The sequence below is a fragment of the Chelonia mydas genome, chromosome 3 (genome assembly GCF_015237465.2).
Source record: "Chelonia mydas isolate rCheMyd1 chromosome 3, rCheMyd1.pri.v2, whole genome shotgun sequence".
In the NCBI taxonomy this organism is placed as follows: domain Eukaryota; kingdom Metazoa; phylum Chordata; order Testudines; family Cheloniidae; genus Chelonia; species Chelonia mydas.
The window spans coordinates 135,369,322-135,384,336 of NC_057851.1; the positions used below are offsets into that span (position 1 = coordinate 135,369,322).

A 15,015-nucleotide genomic window follows, 5' to 3' on the forward strand; every position below is an offset into this window, starting at 1 on the left:
CACTAATGCAACTGGGAGATCATACATAGGATATGTGTACCACAAAACAATACTATGCTCTTCCTCCACAAGAGAGGTATCCTGGTAGCACTACTTTGATAGGTTTCAGAGTAGCAGCCGTGTTAGTCTGTATTCGCAAAAAGAAAAGGAGTACTTGTGGCACCTTAGAGACTAACAAATTTATTTGAGCATAAGCTTTCGTGAGCTACAGCTCACTTCATCGGATGCATTCAGTGGAAAATACAGTGGGGAGATTTATAGACATAGAGAACATGAAACAATGGGTGTTACCATACACACTGTAACGAGAGTGATCACTTAAGGTGAGCTATTACCAGCTGGAGAGCGGGGGGGCGGGGGACGGACTTTTGTAGTGATAACCAAGGTGGGCCATTTCTAGCAGTTGACAAGAACATCTGAGGAACGGGGGGGGGAGGAGGAGAGAATCACACAAAAGGTTCCCCCCCACCACCCCCGTTCTCCTGCTGGTAATAGCTCACCTTAAGTGATCATTCTCGTTACAGTGTGTATGGTAACACCCATTGTTTCATGTTCTCTATGTCTATAAATCTCCCCACTGTATTTTCTGCTGAATGCATCCGATGAAGTGAGCTGTAGCTCATGAAAGCTTATGCTCAAATAAATTTGTTAATCTCTAAGGTGCCACAAGTACTCCTTTTCTTTTTGCGACTACTTTGATAGTCTCTCCTTTACAAGGCTTCAAGATTTCTGTACATCTAGCCATGCAGAAATATTGCATATGTAGAAGCACTCAGCGATTTAACTAGGTCATTTGTTCAGCACTACCAGTTCAGATAAAAGGCTTTGATATTTTAAAGGCATTTTTAAAAAACAAACCTTGCTATTTCTTCTCGATGAGCAGTCCAATCGCGAATGTAGTCCTCCTGTTCCTTGATCCTGTGCTTGAATGTATTGCTAGTTTGCATTGCCGTCCCAGAGCTCTGCAATCGAGGGTTTTTCAGGGCTGGAGAAGTACGTAGACGGGTATGTTTAGGGGAATTACGGTTTGATCCAAACTCATCTTCTGAGGTGGAAGCATAATCTGTAGGAAAGCGCCTCCATCTTGAATTTACTAAATTAGTTTGATTATTAAAAAAGAATTATTATTGTATCTTTTGTAAGAAACAATAAAATTATTTCAGAAACACCACAACAACACACCACAACTGCTCAATATCAAACCCCAAGGACCTCACAAAAGTGTTTACTACATCTTAAAAAGAAAGATACTAAATTTGGGTTAAATAATAAATGTTGATTAATAAAATGTGGAAAAAGATGCTCTTTGTATAATGGTGAGTAGATAAAAAGATGCAAATGCCATTATTCCTACATACCTAAAGCAAGATGTGTTACAGAATGAGGGCCCAATTCATTAATATTTATAGAGTTTGATTGCCCCCCCCTTTTTTGGGGGGGCAAATTCCCCCTTCTCCTATTAAATTTACAGTATTGATTTTTAAACAGGACACACACACAAAAGTGTAAAGATGTGTGAGGGAAAGTTGAGGCTGGCACAAGGTCTCTCAACATGGGCCAACATAAAGAAAGCACATAATTCCTAGAGAAGAAATTATGCATTTATTATTGGAAAAAAAATAATACTTTGCAATTCAGCATCTTGTTACAAAGCTCAGTGACGCATCTACAATAACAGCATCTTCAGAGCAGACAGGACTTGTACTCATACTGAAAACAACACATTGCTGAAAATGGACAGAAGCAGTGGACAACTGAAACTGAGCACGAGGATCTCACTCAACAATTAGTCATTAATGGCTAGAAAATGGATTTCAGAATGGCCATCCTCACACTTTTTTAGATGGTAGAGCATTCATTTAGATAACATGCAGCACCCAATCAACCTCATGCCACAGAACTTCACAACATCAAATATTATTTCTTTGTTAATCACTGGCTCTAAAAATCAGTTCTCTTGGACTAAAGATTAATGTTAGGAAAATTCTTAATGTAATTTGTTAGTATTAGAATAACCTGACTTTAGGTTAGGTGCCCAAATGCTTAATTAAATTAGCTGCAAAACTTGTAGACACCTTTATTGAGGCTGGTTAGGTGTGCTGACGATACTTTTGAAAACCAGTATATCCAAATGGACATATTTATTCTTGGTAATTTATAAATCACAGATGCAAGATGTAATTAATGTGATTAACATAAAAATACAAGCAAATTAAGACTGATTTTCCCTGAATTGTTATTTATTAAAAGGATGGCAAATTAAACATAAATCAGATGTGAATATAGATACAGATATTTGCAATGTGAGTTTTTAGATGAGAACAGATTGTGTAATGTTCTGAAAGATTACAATATGTAGAGCGTGACGCTGGAGTACAAACTTTAGTCCCTTTCTTCATTTAAACATCTTTTTAATTGTTAAAAGTAGAAATACGATTAACAGATTTTTTCAGGTGATTTAAAAGGAAGTGTGGTTGCGAGCCTAATCCAAAGTACATTTAATGCCCAGTGAAATCAATTAGGTTATATTTTACTGTCTGTTTCAATATTCTAAAATAATCAAGAGGGGAAAAAAAGGTCTATCCACTGACCCACTACCCCTTAACTTATGGGATTCTAACTTGTCCTAATCAAGGAAAGCAGAACATAAGCAGAAAAAGTACTCCTTTCTCCCTTCCCCTCAAAAAAAGCATGCAAGAAGTGTGTGATTGCAGTTGAACAAATTTTAGGAGTTGGGCCCAAAGTTTATCAACAGAGTCCTTTAAAATAATTTTGCATTTTTAATTAATCCTTTGTTCCAATTCTTATTTAAAAAAATCAAAACAAACATCAAATTTGCTTAAAAATTGTATCTCTGAACTGTTTCTTAAAGAGTAGTTCAACAACTCAGCACTGTACAATGAGCATAAGTAGTCAAATTTAAAAACTAAAGATTGAATGAATAGTGAAATATTAGAAAGAGATATGATTTCTAGTACTCTACCACTGTAAGTTTCAACAGCAGGATCTGGGTCTGGGAGAAGCTGGGATTTCTCTGTGTACAAAATATTGTTTTATCGTGTTAATGCTCAATGAAAACATTCAAATTTGAAGCATTTGCTTAACAAAAATCTATTGCTGAAATTTAGGGTAAGCCCTTCCCTTCCTCAGTCTATGGTTCGGAAAAAAGCAAAAAAGATGTTGCAGATATTCTTAATTATAATTCTTTTAAAAAGAATTGATTCTGAAACAGTTTGAAAATTCAACAGAGAATTGCTATCCAAATTCAATTGTATTTATAATTAAGAAGGGTAGATAGAGTCAAAAGCCTGTTTAGTATTTGGAAAGATCATAAAGATCTGAGGCCAAAATGCTATCGTGTTGCTGTTTGGCCTACAGGTTTCTCATAGTAAACTTTGTGAAAAATTATTGTGGAGTTATAGTAACAATATCACAAGTCATGTAAATCATGACATATATTAACAAAACTCGGCATGTTTTGAATTAACCTAGCTATCACTTTTCAGACATAGGATTTTAAAAAACACCTTTTGATCTCTTTGGATGCACAGCCGCTTGGGGCCAGATCAACCCAATCAACCCCACAGGTCTTAACATTTAGTGTTCCTTGCCCCCCATAATCCTAGACTTTGAGTCACCTAAAAGATCAAAGTGTGACAGTGCTTCTGCTCGACTTGAACCCTTTCTTTTTCACAGAGTTGCCTCTGCTGCTTCTTTCACTCTGTCTGTTGGCTTGCAATGACTTCTCCTCCCTTAGGCTAGCTAACTAGTATAGCTACTAATCATATGACATGCAGCTGTTCCAAAATGTGACTGCCCTCACAGCTATCCTTGCTGCTACTGTTGCTGCTCACTCCTCATGACCATCATCTTTCCCCATCAATCTCATAGACTCAGACTTTAAGGCTAGAAGGGACCATTGTGATCATCTAGTCTGATCTCCTGCACACTTCAGCCTCACCTACCCACTCCTGTAATAGACACATAACCCCTTGCTGAGTTACTAAAGTCCTAAAATCATGATTTAAAGACTTCAAGTTACAGAGAATCCACCATTTCCTCAATTTTAAACCAGCAAGTGACCCATGATCCATGCTGCAGAGGAAGGTGAAAACCCCCCAACGTCTCTGCCAATCTGACCCAGGAAAATTCCTTCCTGACCACAAATATGGCAGTCAGTTGGACCCTGAATATTTTGACAAGACTCAGCAGCCAGACACCTGGAAAAGAATTCTCTGTAGTAACTCAAAGATCTCTCCATCTAGTAGTGTCTCATCACCAGCTGTTGAGGATATTTGTTACTAGCAGTTGCAGATCTCCTACATCGGGGTTCTCAAACTGGGGGTCGGGACCCCTCAGGGGGTCATGAGGTTATTACATGGGGGGTTGCGAGCTGTCAGCCTCCACCCTAAACGCCGCTTTGCCTCCAGCATTTATAATGGTGTTAAATATATTAAAAAGCATTAAAAAGGTCCACGCTCAGAGGCTTGCTATGTGAAAGGGGTCACCAGTATAAAAGTCTGAGAACCACTGTGCTACATGACATTGTAGGCAGTGTGATCATACCATCCCCTCCATAAACTTATCATGCTCAGTCTTGAAGCCAGTTAGTTTTTTGCACCCACTGCTTCCTTTGGAAGGCTGTTCCAGAACTTCACCCCTCTGATGGTTAGAAACCTTCATCTCACTTCAAACCTAAACTTTTTGATGGCCAGTTTATATCCATTTGTTCTTGTGTCAACAATGGTGCTTAACTTAAATAACTCCTCTCCCTCTCTGGTATTTATCCCTCTGAGGTATTTATAGAGAGCAATCATATCTCCCCTTAGCCTTTGTTTGGTTAGGCTAAACAAGCCAAGCTCTGAGTCTCCTCTCTTAAGGTAGGTTTTTCATTCCTTTGATAATCCTAGTAGCCCTTTCCTGCACCTGTTCCAGTTTGAATTCATCTATTTTAAACATGGGAGACCAGAACTGCACACAGTATTTCAGATGAGGTCTAACCAGTGCCTTGTGTAATGGTACTAACACTTCCCTATCTCTACTGGAAATACTTCAACTGATGCATCCTAGGATTGCATTAGTCTTTTTTGTGGCCACATCACATTGGCAGCTCACAACCGTGGTGTGATCATCCAATACACTCAGATCTTTCTCCACCTCTGTCACTTCCAACTGATAAGCCTCCATTTTATAGCAAATATTCTTGTTGTTAGTCCCAAAGTGCACTTTACACTATTAAAGTTGACCCATTTCTATTGCTCCAGTTTTCAAGGTAATCCAGATCTTCTTAATGATACTCCAGTCCTCCTCTGTATTGGTAATACCTCCCAACTTTGTCAGCTGCAAATTTTATTGTCATATTCTCAATTTTTGTGCCAAGACCATTAATGAAAATGTTAAATAAAACTGATCTCAACACCAATCCCTGAAGAACTCCATTAGTAACCTGCCTCCAGCCTGACAGTTCACCTTTCATTATGACCTTTTTAACCAGTTCCTTTATCTACTTTGAATTCTCATATTAATCCCCATGTTCTCCAATTTAACAAATAATTTCCCATGTGAAACTGTATCAAATATCTTACTGAACTCCAATAGATTAGATCTACTGTGTTTTCTTTGTCTAAAAAATCAGTTATCTTCTCAAAGAAAGAGATCACGTTGGTCTGACACAATCTACCTTTTGTAAAACTATGTTGTATTTAAATCAATTACCATTTACCTCCATGTCCCTAACTACTTCATCTTTCAAAATTTGTTCTAAGACTTTGCATGCAATTGAGGTCAAACTAAGAAGCCTGCATGCAGTTTCCTGGATCACTTTCCGCCTCCCTCCCATTCCTAAAAATAGGTACCATATTAGCAATTCTCCATAGATTCATAGATATTAAGGTCAGAAGGGACCATTATGATCATCTAGTCTGACCTCCTGCACAATGCAGGCCACAGAATCTCACCCACCCACTCCTGCAATAAATCTCTCACCTATGTCTGAGCTATTGAAGTCCTCCAATCATGGTTTAAAGACTTCAAGGTGCAGAGAATCCTCCAGCAAGTGACCCATGCCCCATGCTACAGAGGAAGGTGAAAAACCCCCAGGCTTCTTCCAATCTGCTCTAGAGGAAAATTCCTTCCCAACCCCAAATATGGCGATCAGCTGAACCCTGAGCATGTGGGCAAGATTCACCAGCAGATACCCAGGAAAGAATTCGCTGTAGTAACTCAGATCCCACCCCATCTAACATCCCATTGGGCCTATTTACCATGAATAGTTAAAGATCAATTAATTGCCAAAATCATGTTATCCCATCATACCATCTCCTCCATAAACTTACCGAGTTTAATCTTGAAGCCAGATAGGTCTTTTGCCCCCACTGCTTCCCTTGGAAGGCTATTCCACAACTTCACTCCTCTAACGGTTAGAAACCTTTGTCTAATTTCAAGTCTAAACTTCCCAATGGCCAGTTTATATCCATTTGTTCTTGTGTCCACATTGGTACTGAGCTTAAATAATTCCCCTCCCTCCCTGGTATTTATCCCTCTGATATATTTATAGAGAGCAATCGTATCTCCCCTCAGCCTTCTTTTGGTTAGGCTAAACAAGCCAAGCTCCTTGAGTCTCCTTTCATAAGACAGGTTTTTCATTCCTCGGATCACCCTAGTAGCCCTTCTCTGTACCTGTTCCAGTTTGAATTCATCCTTCTTAAACATGGGAGACCAGAACTGCACACAGTATTCCAGATGAGGTCTCACCAGTGCCTTGTATAACTGTACTAACACCTCCTTATCTCTACTGGAAATACCTCACCTGATGCATCCCAAGACAGCATTAGCTTTTTTCACGGCCATATCACATTGGCGGCTCATAGTCATCCTGTGATCAACCAATACTCAGAGGTCCTTCTCCTCCTCCGTTACTTCTAATTGATGCGTCCCCAGCTTATAACTAAAGTTCTTGTTATTAATCCCTAATGCATGACCTTACACTTCTCACTATTAAATTTCATCCTATTACTATTACTGCAGTTTACAACGTCATCCAGATCCTCCTGTATGATATCCCGGTCCTTCTCTAAATTGGCAATACCTCCCAGCTTTGTATCGTCCGCAAACTTTATTAGCATACTCCCACTTTTTGTGCCAAGGTCAGTAATAAAAAGATTAAATAAGATTGATCCCAAAACCGATCCTTGGGGAACTCCACTGGTAACCTCCCTCTAGCCTGACAGTTCACCTTTCAGTATGACCCGCTGTAGTCTCCCCTTTAACCAATTCCTTTCAATTTTCATATTGATCTCCATCTTTTCCAATTTAACTAACAATTCCCCATGTGGCACCGTATCAAATGCCTTACTGAAATCTAGGTAAATTAGATCCTCTGCATTTCCTTTGTCTAAAAAAACTGTTACTTTCTCAAAGAAGGAGATCAGGTTGGTTTGGCACGATCTACCTTTTGTAAAATCATGTTGTATTTTGTCCCATTGACCTCAATGTCCTTAACTACTTTCTCCTTCAAATTTTTTTTTCCAAGACCTTGCATACTACAGATGTCAAACTAACAGGTCTGTAGTTACCCGGATCACTTTTTTTTCCTTTCTTAAAAATAGGAACTATGTTAGCAATTCTCCAGTCATACGGTACAACCCCTGAGTTTACAAACTCATTAAAAATTCTTGCTAATGGGCTTGCAATTTCACGTGCCAATTTCTTTAATATTCTTGGATGAAGATTATCTGGGCCCCCCAATTTAGTCACATTAAGCTGTTCGAGTTTGGCTTCTACCTCAGATATAGTAATATCTACCTCCATATCCTCATTCCCATTTGTCATGCTATCATTATCCCTAAGATCCTCATTAAAGTCTGAGGCAAAGTATTTGTTTAGATATTGGGCCATGCCTAGATTATCCTTAACCTCCACTCCATCCTCAGTGTTTAGCGGTCCCACTTCTTTCTTTCTTTCTTTCTTTCTTTCTTATTTATATGGCTATAGAACCTTTTACTATTGGTTTTAATTCCTTTTGCAAGGTCCTTCTCACTTTATCCCTACATGTCCTGACCTCAATAAGGTAGCTTTCCTTGCTGATCCCTCCCATCTTCCACTCCCTGTATGCTTTCTGCTTTTTCTTAATCACCTCTCTGCGATGCTTGCTCATCCAGCTTGGTCTACAACTCCTGCCTATGAATTTTTTCCCCTTTCTTGGGATGCAGGCTTCTGATAGCTTCTGCAGCTTTGACTTGAAGTAATCCCAGGCCTCCTCTGCCTTTAGATCCATAAATTCTTCTGTCCAATCCACTTCCGTAACTAATTTCCTTAATTTTTGAAAGTCAGCGCTTTTGAAATAAAAAGTCCTAGTCACAGATTTATTTTTGTTTATCCTTCCATTCAGTTTGAACTGAATTAGCTCATGATCACTTGAACCAAGGTTGTCCCCTACAACCATTTCTTCTATGAGGTCCTCACTATTCACCAAAACCAAATCTAAAATGGCATCCCCTCTTGTCGGTTCAGCAACTATTTGATGAAGGAATCCATCAGTTATCACATCTAGGAAAATATGAACCCTATTATTATTACTAGCACTTGTCCTCCAGTCTATATCTAGGAAGTTAAAGTCTCCCATGATCACACAGTTTCCATTAGTATTTACTTCATTAAAAACATTAAAGAGGGCTCTATCCATATCCAAATTAGATCCCGGCAGTCTATAGCACACCCAAGCACTATCACAGGGGAGGCTCTAGTAGTTTTCTTCCCCAATGTGTTTTCTCCAGTCATAGGGTATGCCCCCTGTATTTATGGAATCATTAAAAATCTTTGCTATTGGGCTTGCAATTTCATCTACCAGTTTCTTTAATATTTTTGGATGGAGATTATCTGGGTCCCCCAGTTTGGTCTCACTAAACTTCTTGAGAATTGACTTCCACATCAGATGTGGTAATTTCTACCTCCATGTCCTCATTTCCATTAGCCACCCTGCCACTACCCCAAGCTCCTCCATACGGTTATTAAAACCTGAGGCAAAGTATTTGTCTGACTATAAAAAAGGTTAAAAAAACCTAGAGAAGTTCAGGGAGGATAGGTCCATCAATGGTTATAAGCCAGGATGGGCACGGATGGTGTCCCTAGCCGCTGTTTGCCAGAAGCTGGGATGGGTGACAGGGAATGGATCACTTGATGATTACTAGTTCTGTTCATTCCCTCTGAAGCACCTGGCATTGGCCACTGTCGTAAGATAAGATACTAGGATAGATGGACCTTTAGTCTGACCCAATATGGTCGTTTTTATGTTCTTATGTTTAGGTGTTGGGACATGCCTAGATTGTCTCTAATCTTCACTCCATCCTCAGTACTTAGCGGGCCCACTTCTTCTTTAATTGTTTTCTTTTTATTTATATGGCTACAGAACCTTTTACTATTGGTTTTAATTTCCTTTGAAAGGTCCAATTCTGCTTGGCTTTTGGCAGTTCTCACTTTTCCCCTACACTTTCTGATCTCCAAGAGGTAGCTTTCCTTGCTGATCCATCTCATCTTCCATTCTTTATAAGCTTTCTTTTAACAACCTGTTTGAGATGCTTGCTCATTCAACTTGCACTGCAACCCTTCCCTACAAATTTTCCCCCTTGCTTGGGATGCAGGATTCAGATAGTTTCTGCAACTGGGGCTTAAGATAATTCCAACTCCTTATATATAACACTTTCCTCTAATGGTCTTTAAATGACTTTACAAATTAATAAAATAATGAATGAAGCGTCCTAACAACTTGCTCAGGTGGGCAATGACTGTCACCATTTTAGAATGAGGCAAATAGAGGCACAGTGTGACTAGGGTTCAGTATACATTATGGACTGTTACACCAGGACAGCTACACAGACACACATTTTTGTAATGTACACATGCTCACAGTAGCATGGCCACAAGTCACAAAGTAAGTTTGTGAAACAGCTACAAATGGAACCATAACTCCTAACTCCCAAGTAGCAGTATATTCCTTATTGATATTACATAGTGCCTGAAGTGTTCATTAGACCATATTTTCTCTCTGATATTGGCTTTGACTGTTTTGTTAACTGCTTTTTTATTTGTTTACACTTTACACTGAAACTTTTGTTTTCCATAAATGTTAGTGTTTATAATGACACGTTTCAGAGTAGCAGTCGTGTTAATCTGTATTCGCAAAAAGAAAAGGAATACTTGTGGCACCTTAGAGAATAACAAATTTATTTGAGCATAAGCTTTCGTAAGCTACAATAAATTTGTTAGTCTCTAAGGTGCCACAAATACTTCTTTTCTTTTAGTGTTGATAATGACGTTTTGTTTTTTTAAAGAGACGTAGTCTTTCTACTGCAAATGTTCCAAACAATGGTGGTGTGCCCTTTTTATCTGTTTGGTTAGCTTGGGATAGATAGCTCATAAGGTGGCAAACTTTTCAGCTTTTCCCTTTGAAACTGAGAATATTTTCTACAAAAACCGCAGTAGGTTCTGACCATGGAATGCAGTTAAATCAACAAGCACATTGCAGGATTGAGAGCTGTAACACATTAAAGCATTCCCCATTGTTAAAGTAGCTGAATACTTAACTATAACAGTCATATGGAAGTCAGTAAGCACATTGTAGTTCATATTTTCACAAAAAAAACCCCCTCCTGACTCATGCTTTTGTTGAAAACAGAACACAATCATATGACAAAACAAGAAATTTCTAGTGTTTACCTCTTCAAGGGTCAATACCACCAGGTATGGAATAATGATAGCTAATGGAATAATGATAACTAATGTTAATTAAATCAACCTTGTAAATTAATGCAACCTAACTGGCTCCTCAGAAGTAACTGTTTTGCCTGAACTGATGTTACAGTCAGTCGACTGGACACAAATCTCAGATTCTGATTGAACCATTAGTACTAAATGTGCCCGATATAAATAGCCATACAGATAATATGCTGGGAAAAATACCTTCATCTCCCTTTTAAAGTACACAATTAGGGTAGATGGCTTGGGGTATTATTATTTTTTTTGTTTGTTTCACTTGAATTCATGAGGATTATTGGTATTTCTGAAGACAACATTCAGAATATAACAATACATGTGACTTCACATTACAGTGAACGTTAAGATTTATTGTTCAAGGAATAGATTTCTCTTAAATTAACCTGTGATTTCACCAGTAATTACCTCTCAAGGCAATAAATATTGATGAGCAGCACAACAGACGTTACTAACTACTAAATATGCTAGTTATATATCTGCAATGGCAATGGTTTTGCCAAAACAGCTTGGTTTGTATAAAAAAAATAGTCAGTGTATAAAAAAATATAGAAATGTTTGTATAACAGGTGGAGATGGGAAGTATAATACACTGTACTGATGACCCTTCACATCAGTGAATGCAAAGAAGCCATTCAAGTACAACAAATATGTCATCTGGTGCTTTTGAAGAAAAATCTGTACTCAGCAGTATTAAAGTTCAAAAGGTGAGAAAAGCACTAGTTACCATGAATAATCTGATAAACAAGGTGACATTTAAACATAAGCATTCTTCTTTAGGTTGTTTAACTAGTTGTTTCAGATACTTGAAAACTAGCTAACAATCTCTTATATTGCCTTTTCTTCCATTGTCATATGTCAGTTTTTAACAAGATTACTGTTAAAATGGTAGGCTCAAAACTATTAATTGTAATATTTTTTCATTTAAATATTAAATAATAGGGGAGATGTCAGAGAGGCTGAATCAACAATTTTGACAATAAGTGACCTGAGAGGAAGAAGAGATCTGGCCCCTGTAAATACAGATCCTCTCTTTTCACATAGCAATAAGTATCAGAAATTGTTCTAGGACAGGCCTGAAGCCCTTGAGAGTGAAATAGATTTGGGATAACACACAAGCCGTTTAGTGTTGGAATATTTCATTCAGTATTTTTGTGTTTAGAAGTATATTTCTATTAGTTACTTCTTACTTCGTATTTTTTGTAATTAAATTACACTTTTGTACTTTTAGAAGCAAATCTTAAATTACCTTGCATTTATCTTGTTGATGCTCCATGCCCTCCTCAGACTGCACATATAGTTTTGCATACTTACAAACTTTCAAACACATTTCCTAGTTTTTACCTCATTGAACAGTGCTGCTGACCTTCTAAACGTTTAGATTCTGACCTAAGCAAAAGAGGTTCCTAGTTTATCTACATTTTTGTACTACGCCAATCACTGCAGCATTTGAGAACCTCAGATACTATAGTTGGTTAGAAGTTTCCAGTAAAAATTATAAACCAAATGGCTAAGGAATTAAAATCTCTTGTCCGTTGTATTAAATTAAAAAATATCTGCCACGATAACTACTGGAGCTTCTTTCTCAAAAGAAGAGGACTCCTTCAACTAAAGTTTGAGCTAATGCTTCATAATAAAGCACCATTAGTTTAACACTTATAAAAAGAGAAAGCCCAAGAAAATAAACAAAATATCAAGTACTGAAAAAGACTAAATCCAAATAGTCTCACATACCTGATGGAGAATTATGGGCGGAGGTCAATGATTTGGATTTAGAATCAGAAAGTCGAGAAATGCTATTAGCTCTAGTTCTAGCAGAAACTTTACTACTATCTGCTGATGGTGTTAATCTTCCACCACTTCTAATGATGGCTTCTGTAGTACGAGATGAGACAGTGCTTCTAGTTATTGTGGCTTCAGAGTCACTACGTGCTGATAAAGAACCGAGCCTAGTTCTGCGTGGTTGGGCAAGTAAGTCAATTCTGGAGATATTTCTCCTTCCTGATGGAGGCTTTGATGTAGAACTTGTAGTGGACACTTCAGAAGCCACTGAAGCTTTATCTGCATCAGCAAGTTCGCTATCTGAGGCTTCACCAAGTCGTGCTCTGCGCAAGAGAGAAGTCCTTGTGGGACGAGGCCTTGGAAGAGTGGTTGATTTACTGGATTGCCCAGTTGTAACAGGAGAGGTCTTTGATTTAGCTGACTTACTGCCTTCCATTTTGGAATGTAAGAGTTCATCTGCAGAGGTAAAATGACCCCTTCCATGTGATTTGCCAGAGTAAGTTTCCTGGTCAGATGACAAGATATCAGATATGGCAGAATGAGGTACACTAGATGTTTGGTCATCATCTGTTAAATCTACTGAAGGTTGCCTCATTCTTCCACTGGGTTGCACATATTTACGACCCTCTGCTCTTGAACCAGCATCTGAAGATCGGCTTTTAGTTTTCTTTTCTATCTTTTCTCTAGCATTTGTTGCAGAAGATGATTTTAAAACATCCTTGGAAGGAGAACTAGTGGAACATCTATCTTTATAGAGGGTAGTAAAGCTCTTTCGCTTTTGAGTGGTTTTTCTTTCAGTGTCACCAGTAACCAGACTGATTGTGCTAGCGGTGTCTACATCTGATTCGGGCGATATGGAATTATCTCTGTTATAGCTAGGAGTTTCAGGTCCTTCATCTGTTTTGTTTTCTTCTCGTAATTTAGCTTCAAGGAACGCCATTACTGCTTCTGTGTCTTTTAAAATAAGTGTTGTATCCAGACTAGAATCAGTGTCGACAGAATCACTTCTCTCACGTATTCTGTTTGTGGAGGTAAAAGCAAATGAAGGGGGAGTAGATCCAGTTTGTTTATTAATATGAGGAATAAGTTCTATAGGTATATTTGTGCTAGGTTTATCTATAGTAAAGCTGCCTTGTCTCACTAACGGTTTTGAAGATTCTTTCTTCTCTCCTCCTAATCCTTTTGGAGTTTGGCCTTTTATAATTTCCTCTGGTTTTTTTCTTTTCCCTTCACTTTGTACAATCTTCATTTCTGCTTTACTTGTAGAATGTCCTGGGGCTTTTTCTTGATGATTATCCAACATTTTATGTGGAGTCGGAGTCTCCTCTCTACCCTTCTCAACTTTACTGGCAATAAGTTTAGCTGAAGACACTTTAGTTGAAGTCCTATGTGCCTGCTCCTTTTGTTCTTGCTGTTGAATTTTAGCTAAAGCTTGCTTTACAACTGAAGTTTCCCTGACAATTTCACTTTTCTCTTTACTGGAAGAAGAGCAGCTAATGGGGTGAGAAGACAATTTGTTGTCTCCACCAGGTTTAGGAGAAAGGCCATTCATTGTCCTGTTTGCCTTAGCCATGCTCCTACTACCTGCATCTTGTGGCATTTCTTTTTGGGATGCATGAGTTGGAGTTTCTTTCTCTTGAAGTTCTGTGTCTTGTTTTTCACCTATCTCTGATCTCTGATGAGGTGTAACCTTTGCTCTTGAACTTTCAGTGGATTTTTCCTCTTTTGGAAGCTGTGGAAGTGTTCTCCTCTTTCGCTCGCCTTGGCTAGTCACAGAAGTGGCTGAGCTAGTACTTCTAACTGAAATACCAGATTCACTGATGTCAGTATCTAAAAACAGAATGAAAAAACCTCTTGGAAATGAGTGACTAAATCTGCCAATGGAAACATGCATTCTTAAGGCTACACAGAGGTAATTAAGAAAGTACAGAGAACTGGAACTTTGTCTTTTGTGAAATGACATTTAAAAGTCCTCCTAAACCACGACACAGTAGATTATGTAAAATAGTCAATTACTTTCACCAATCTATTAATCACATAACAGACATTTTAAGATACTGGAGAAAAATATCTATTAATAAAAATACTTTTATGCTACAGTATGGCACATGAAGGTTCTGATACAAACAAGGGAATATTTCACTCTGTGACAAGCCTTTGTAGCACACATCAAAGCACTGATATGAAATGAACATCTGTCAAAGTAATGGAATTCTTGTGTGTGTCAGCTGTGGTTTCATACAGGGATCCCCTAACAACCAAATGCACAGAACTACATGTTATCTTTAAGCAGCATCTTCCCTGGAACTTGGTGTGTTGCATGGTTGGGAAAAGGAGGTGAAAAACTACAGTGGGAGGAGGGCAGGAATATGAAGAGAGAGAGCAATCTTCTTCTCTCTTGGTCCTGGTATCTGCTTGCTAACAAATAGGCTTATTTTCCTCCCACAACTGGCAAATTTTGTCTGT

The 15,015-nt window shown here is 38.3% G+C and overlaps 1 protein-coding gene across 14 annotated transcripts in view; it reads right to left on the reverse strand.

Annotated features, from left to right (window-relative positions):
- Positions 1–15,015, reverse strand: part of CEP170 (centrosomal protein 170) — a 188,873-nt gene that overhangs the window by 34,734 nt on the left and 139,124 nt on the right. For 7 of the 14 annotated variants that reach the window (XM_043543338.1, XM_043543343.1, XM_043543345.1 and 4 more), the window contains 3 exons: positions 12,502–14,379; positions 2,984–3,034; positions 859–1,093 (listed from right to left, as the gene is read on the reverse strand). In XM_043543338.1, the coding sequence (XP_043399273.1) occupies positions 859–1,093; positions 2,984–3,034; positions 12,502–14,379 (2,164 nt within the window). The remainder of the gene's footprint in view (positions 1–858; positions 1,094–2,983; positions 3,035–12,501; positions 14,380–15,015) is intronic. The other 7 variants (XM_037895326.2, XM_037895324.2, XM_037895321.2 and 4 more) reach the window with 3 other exon arrangements.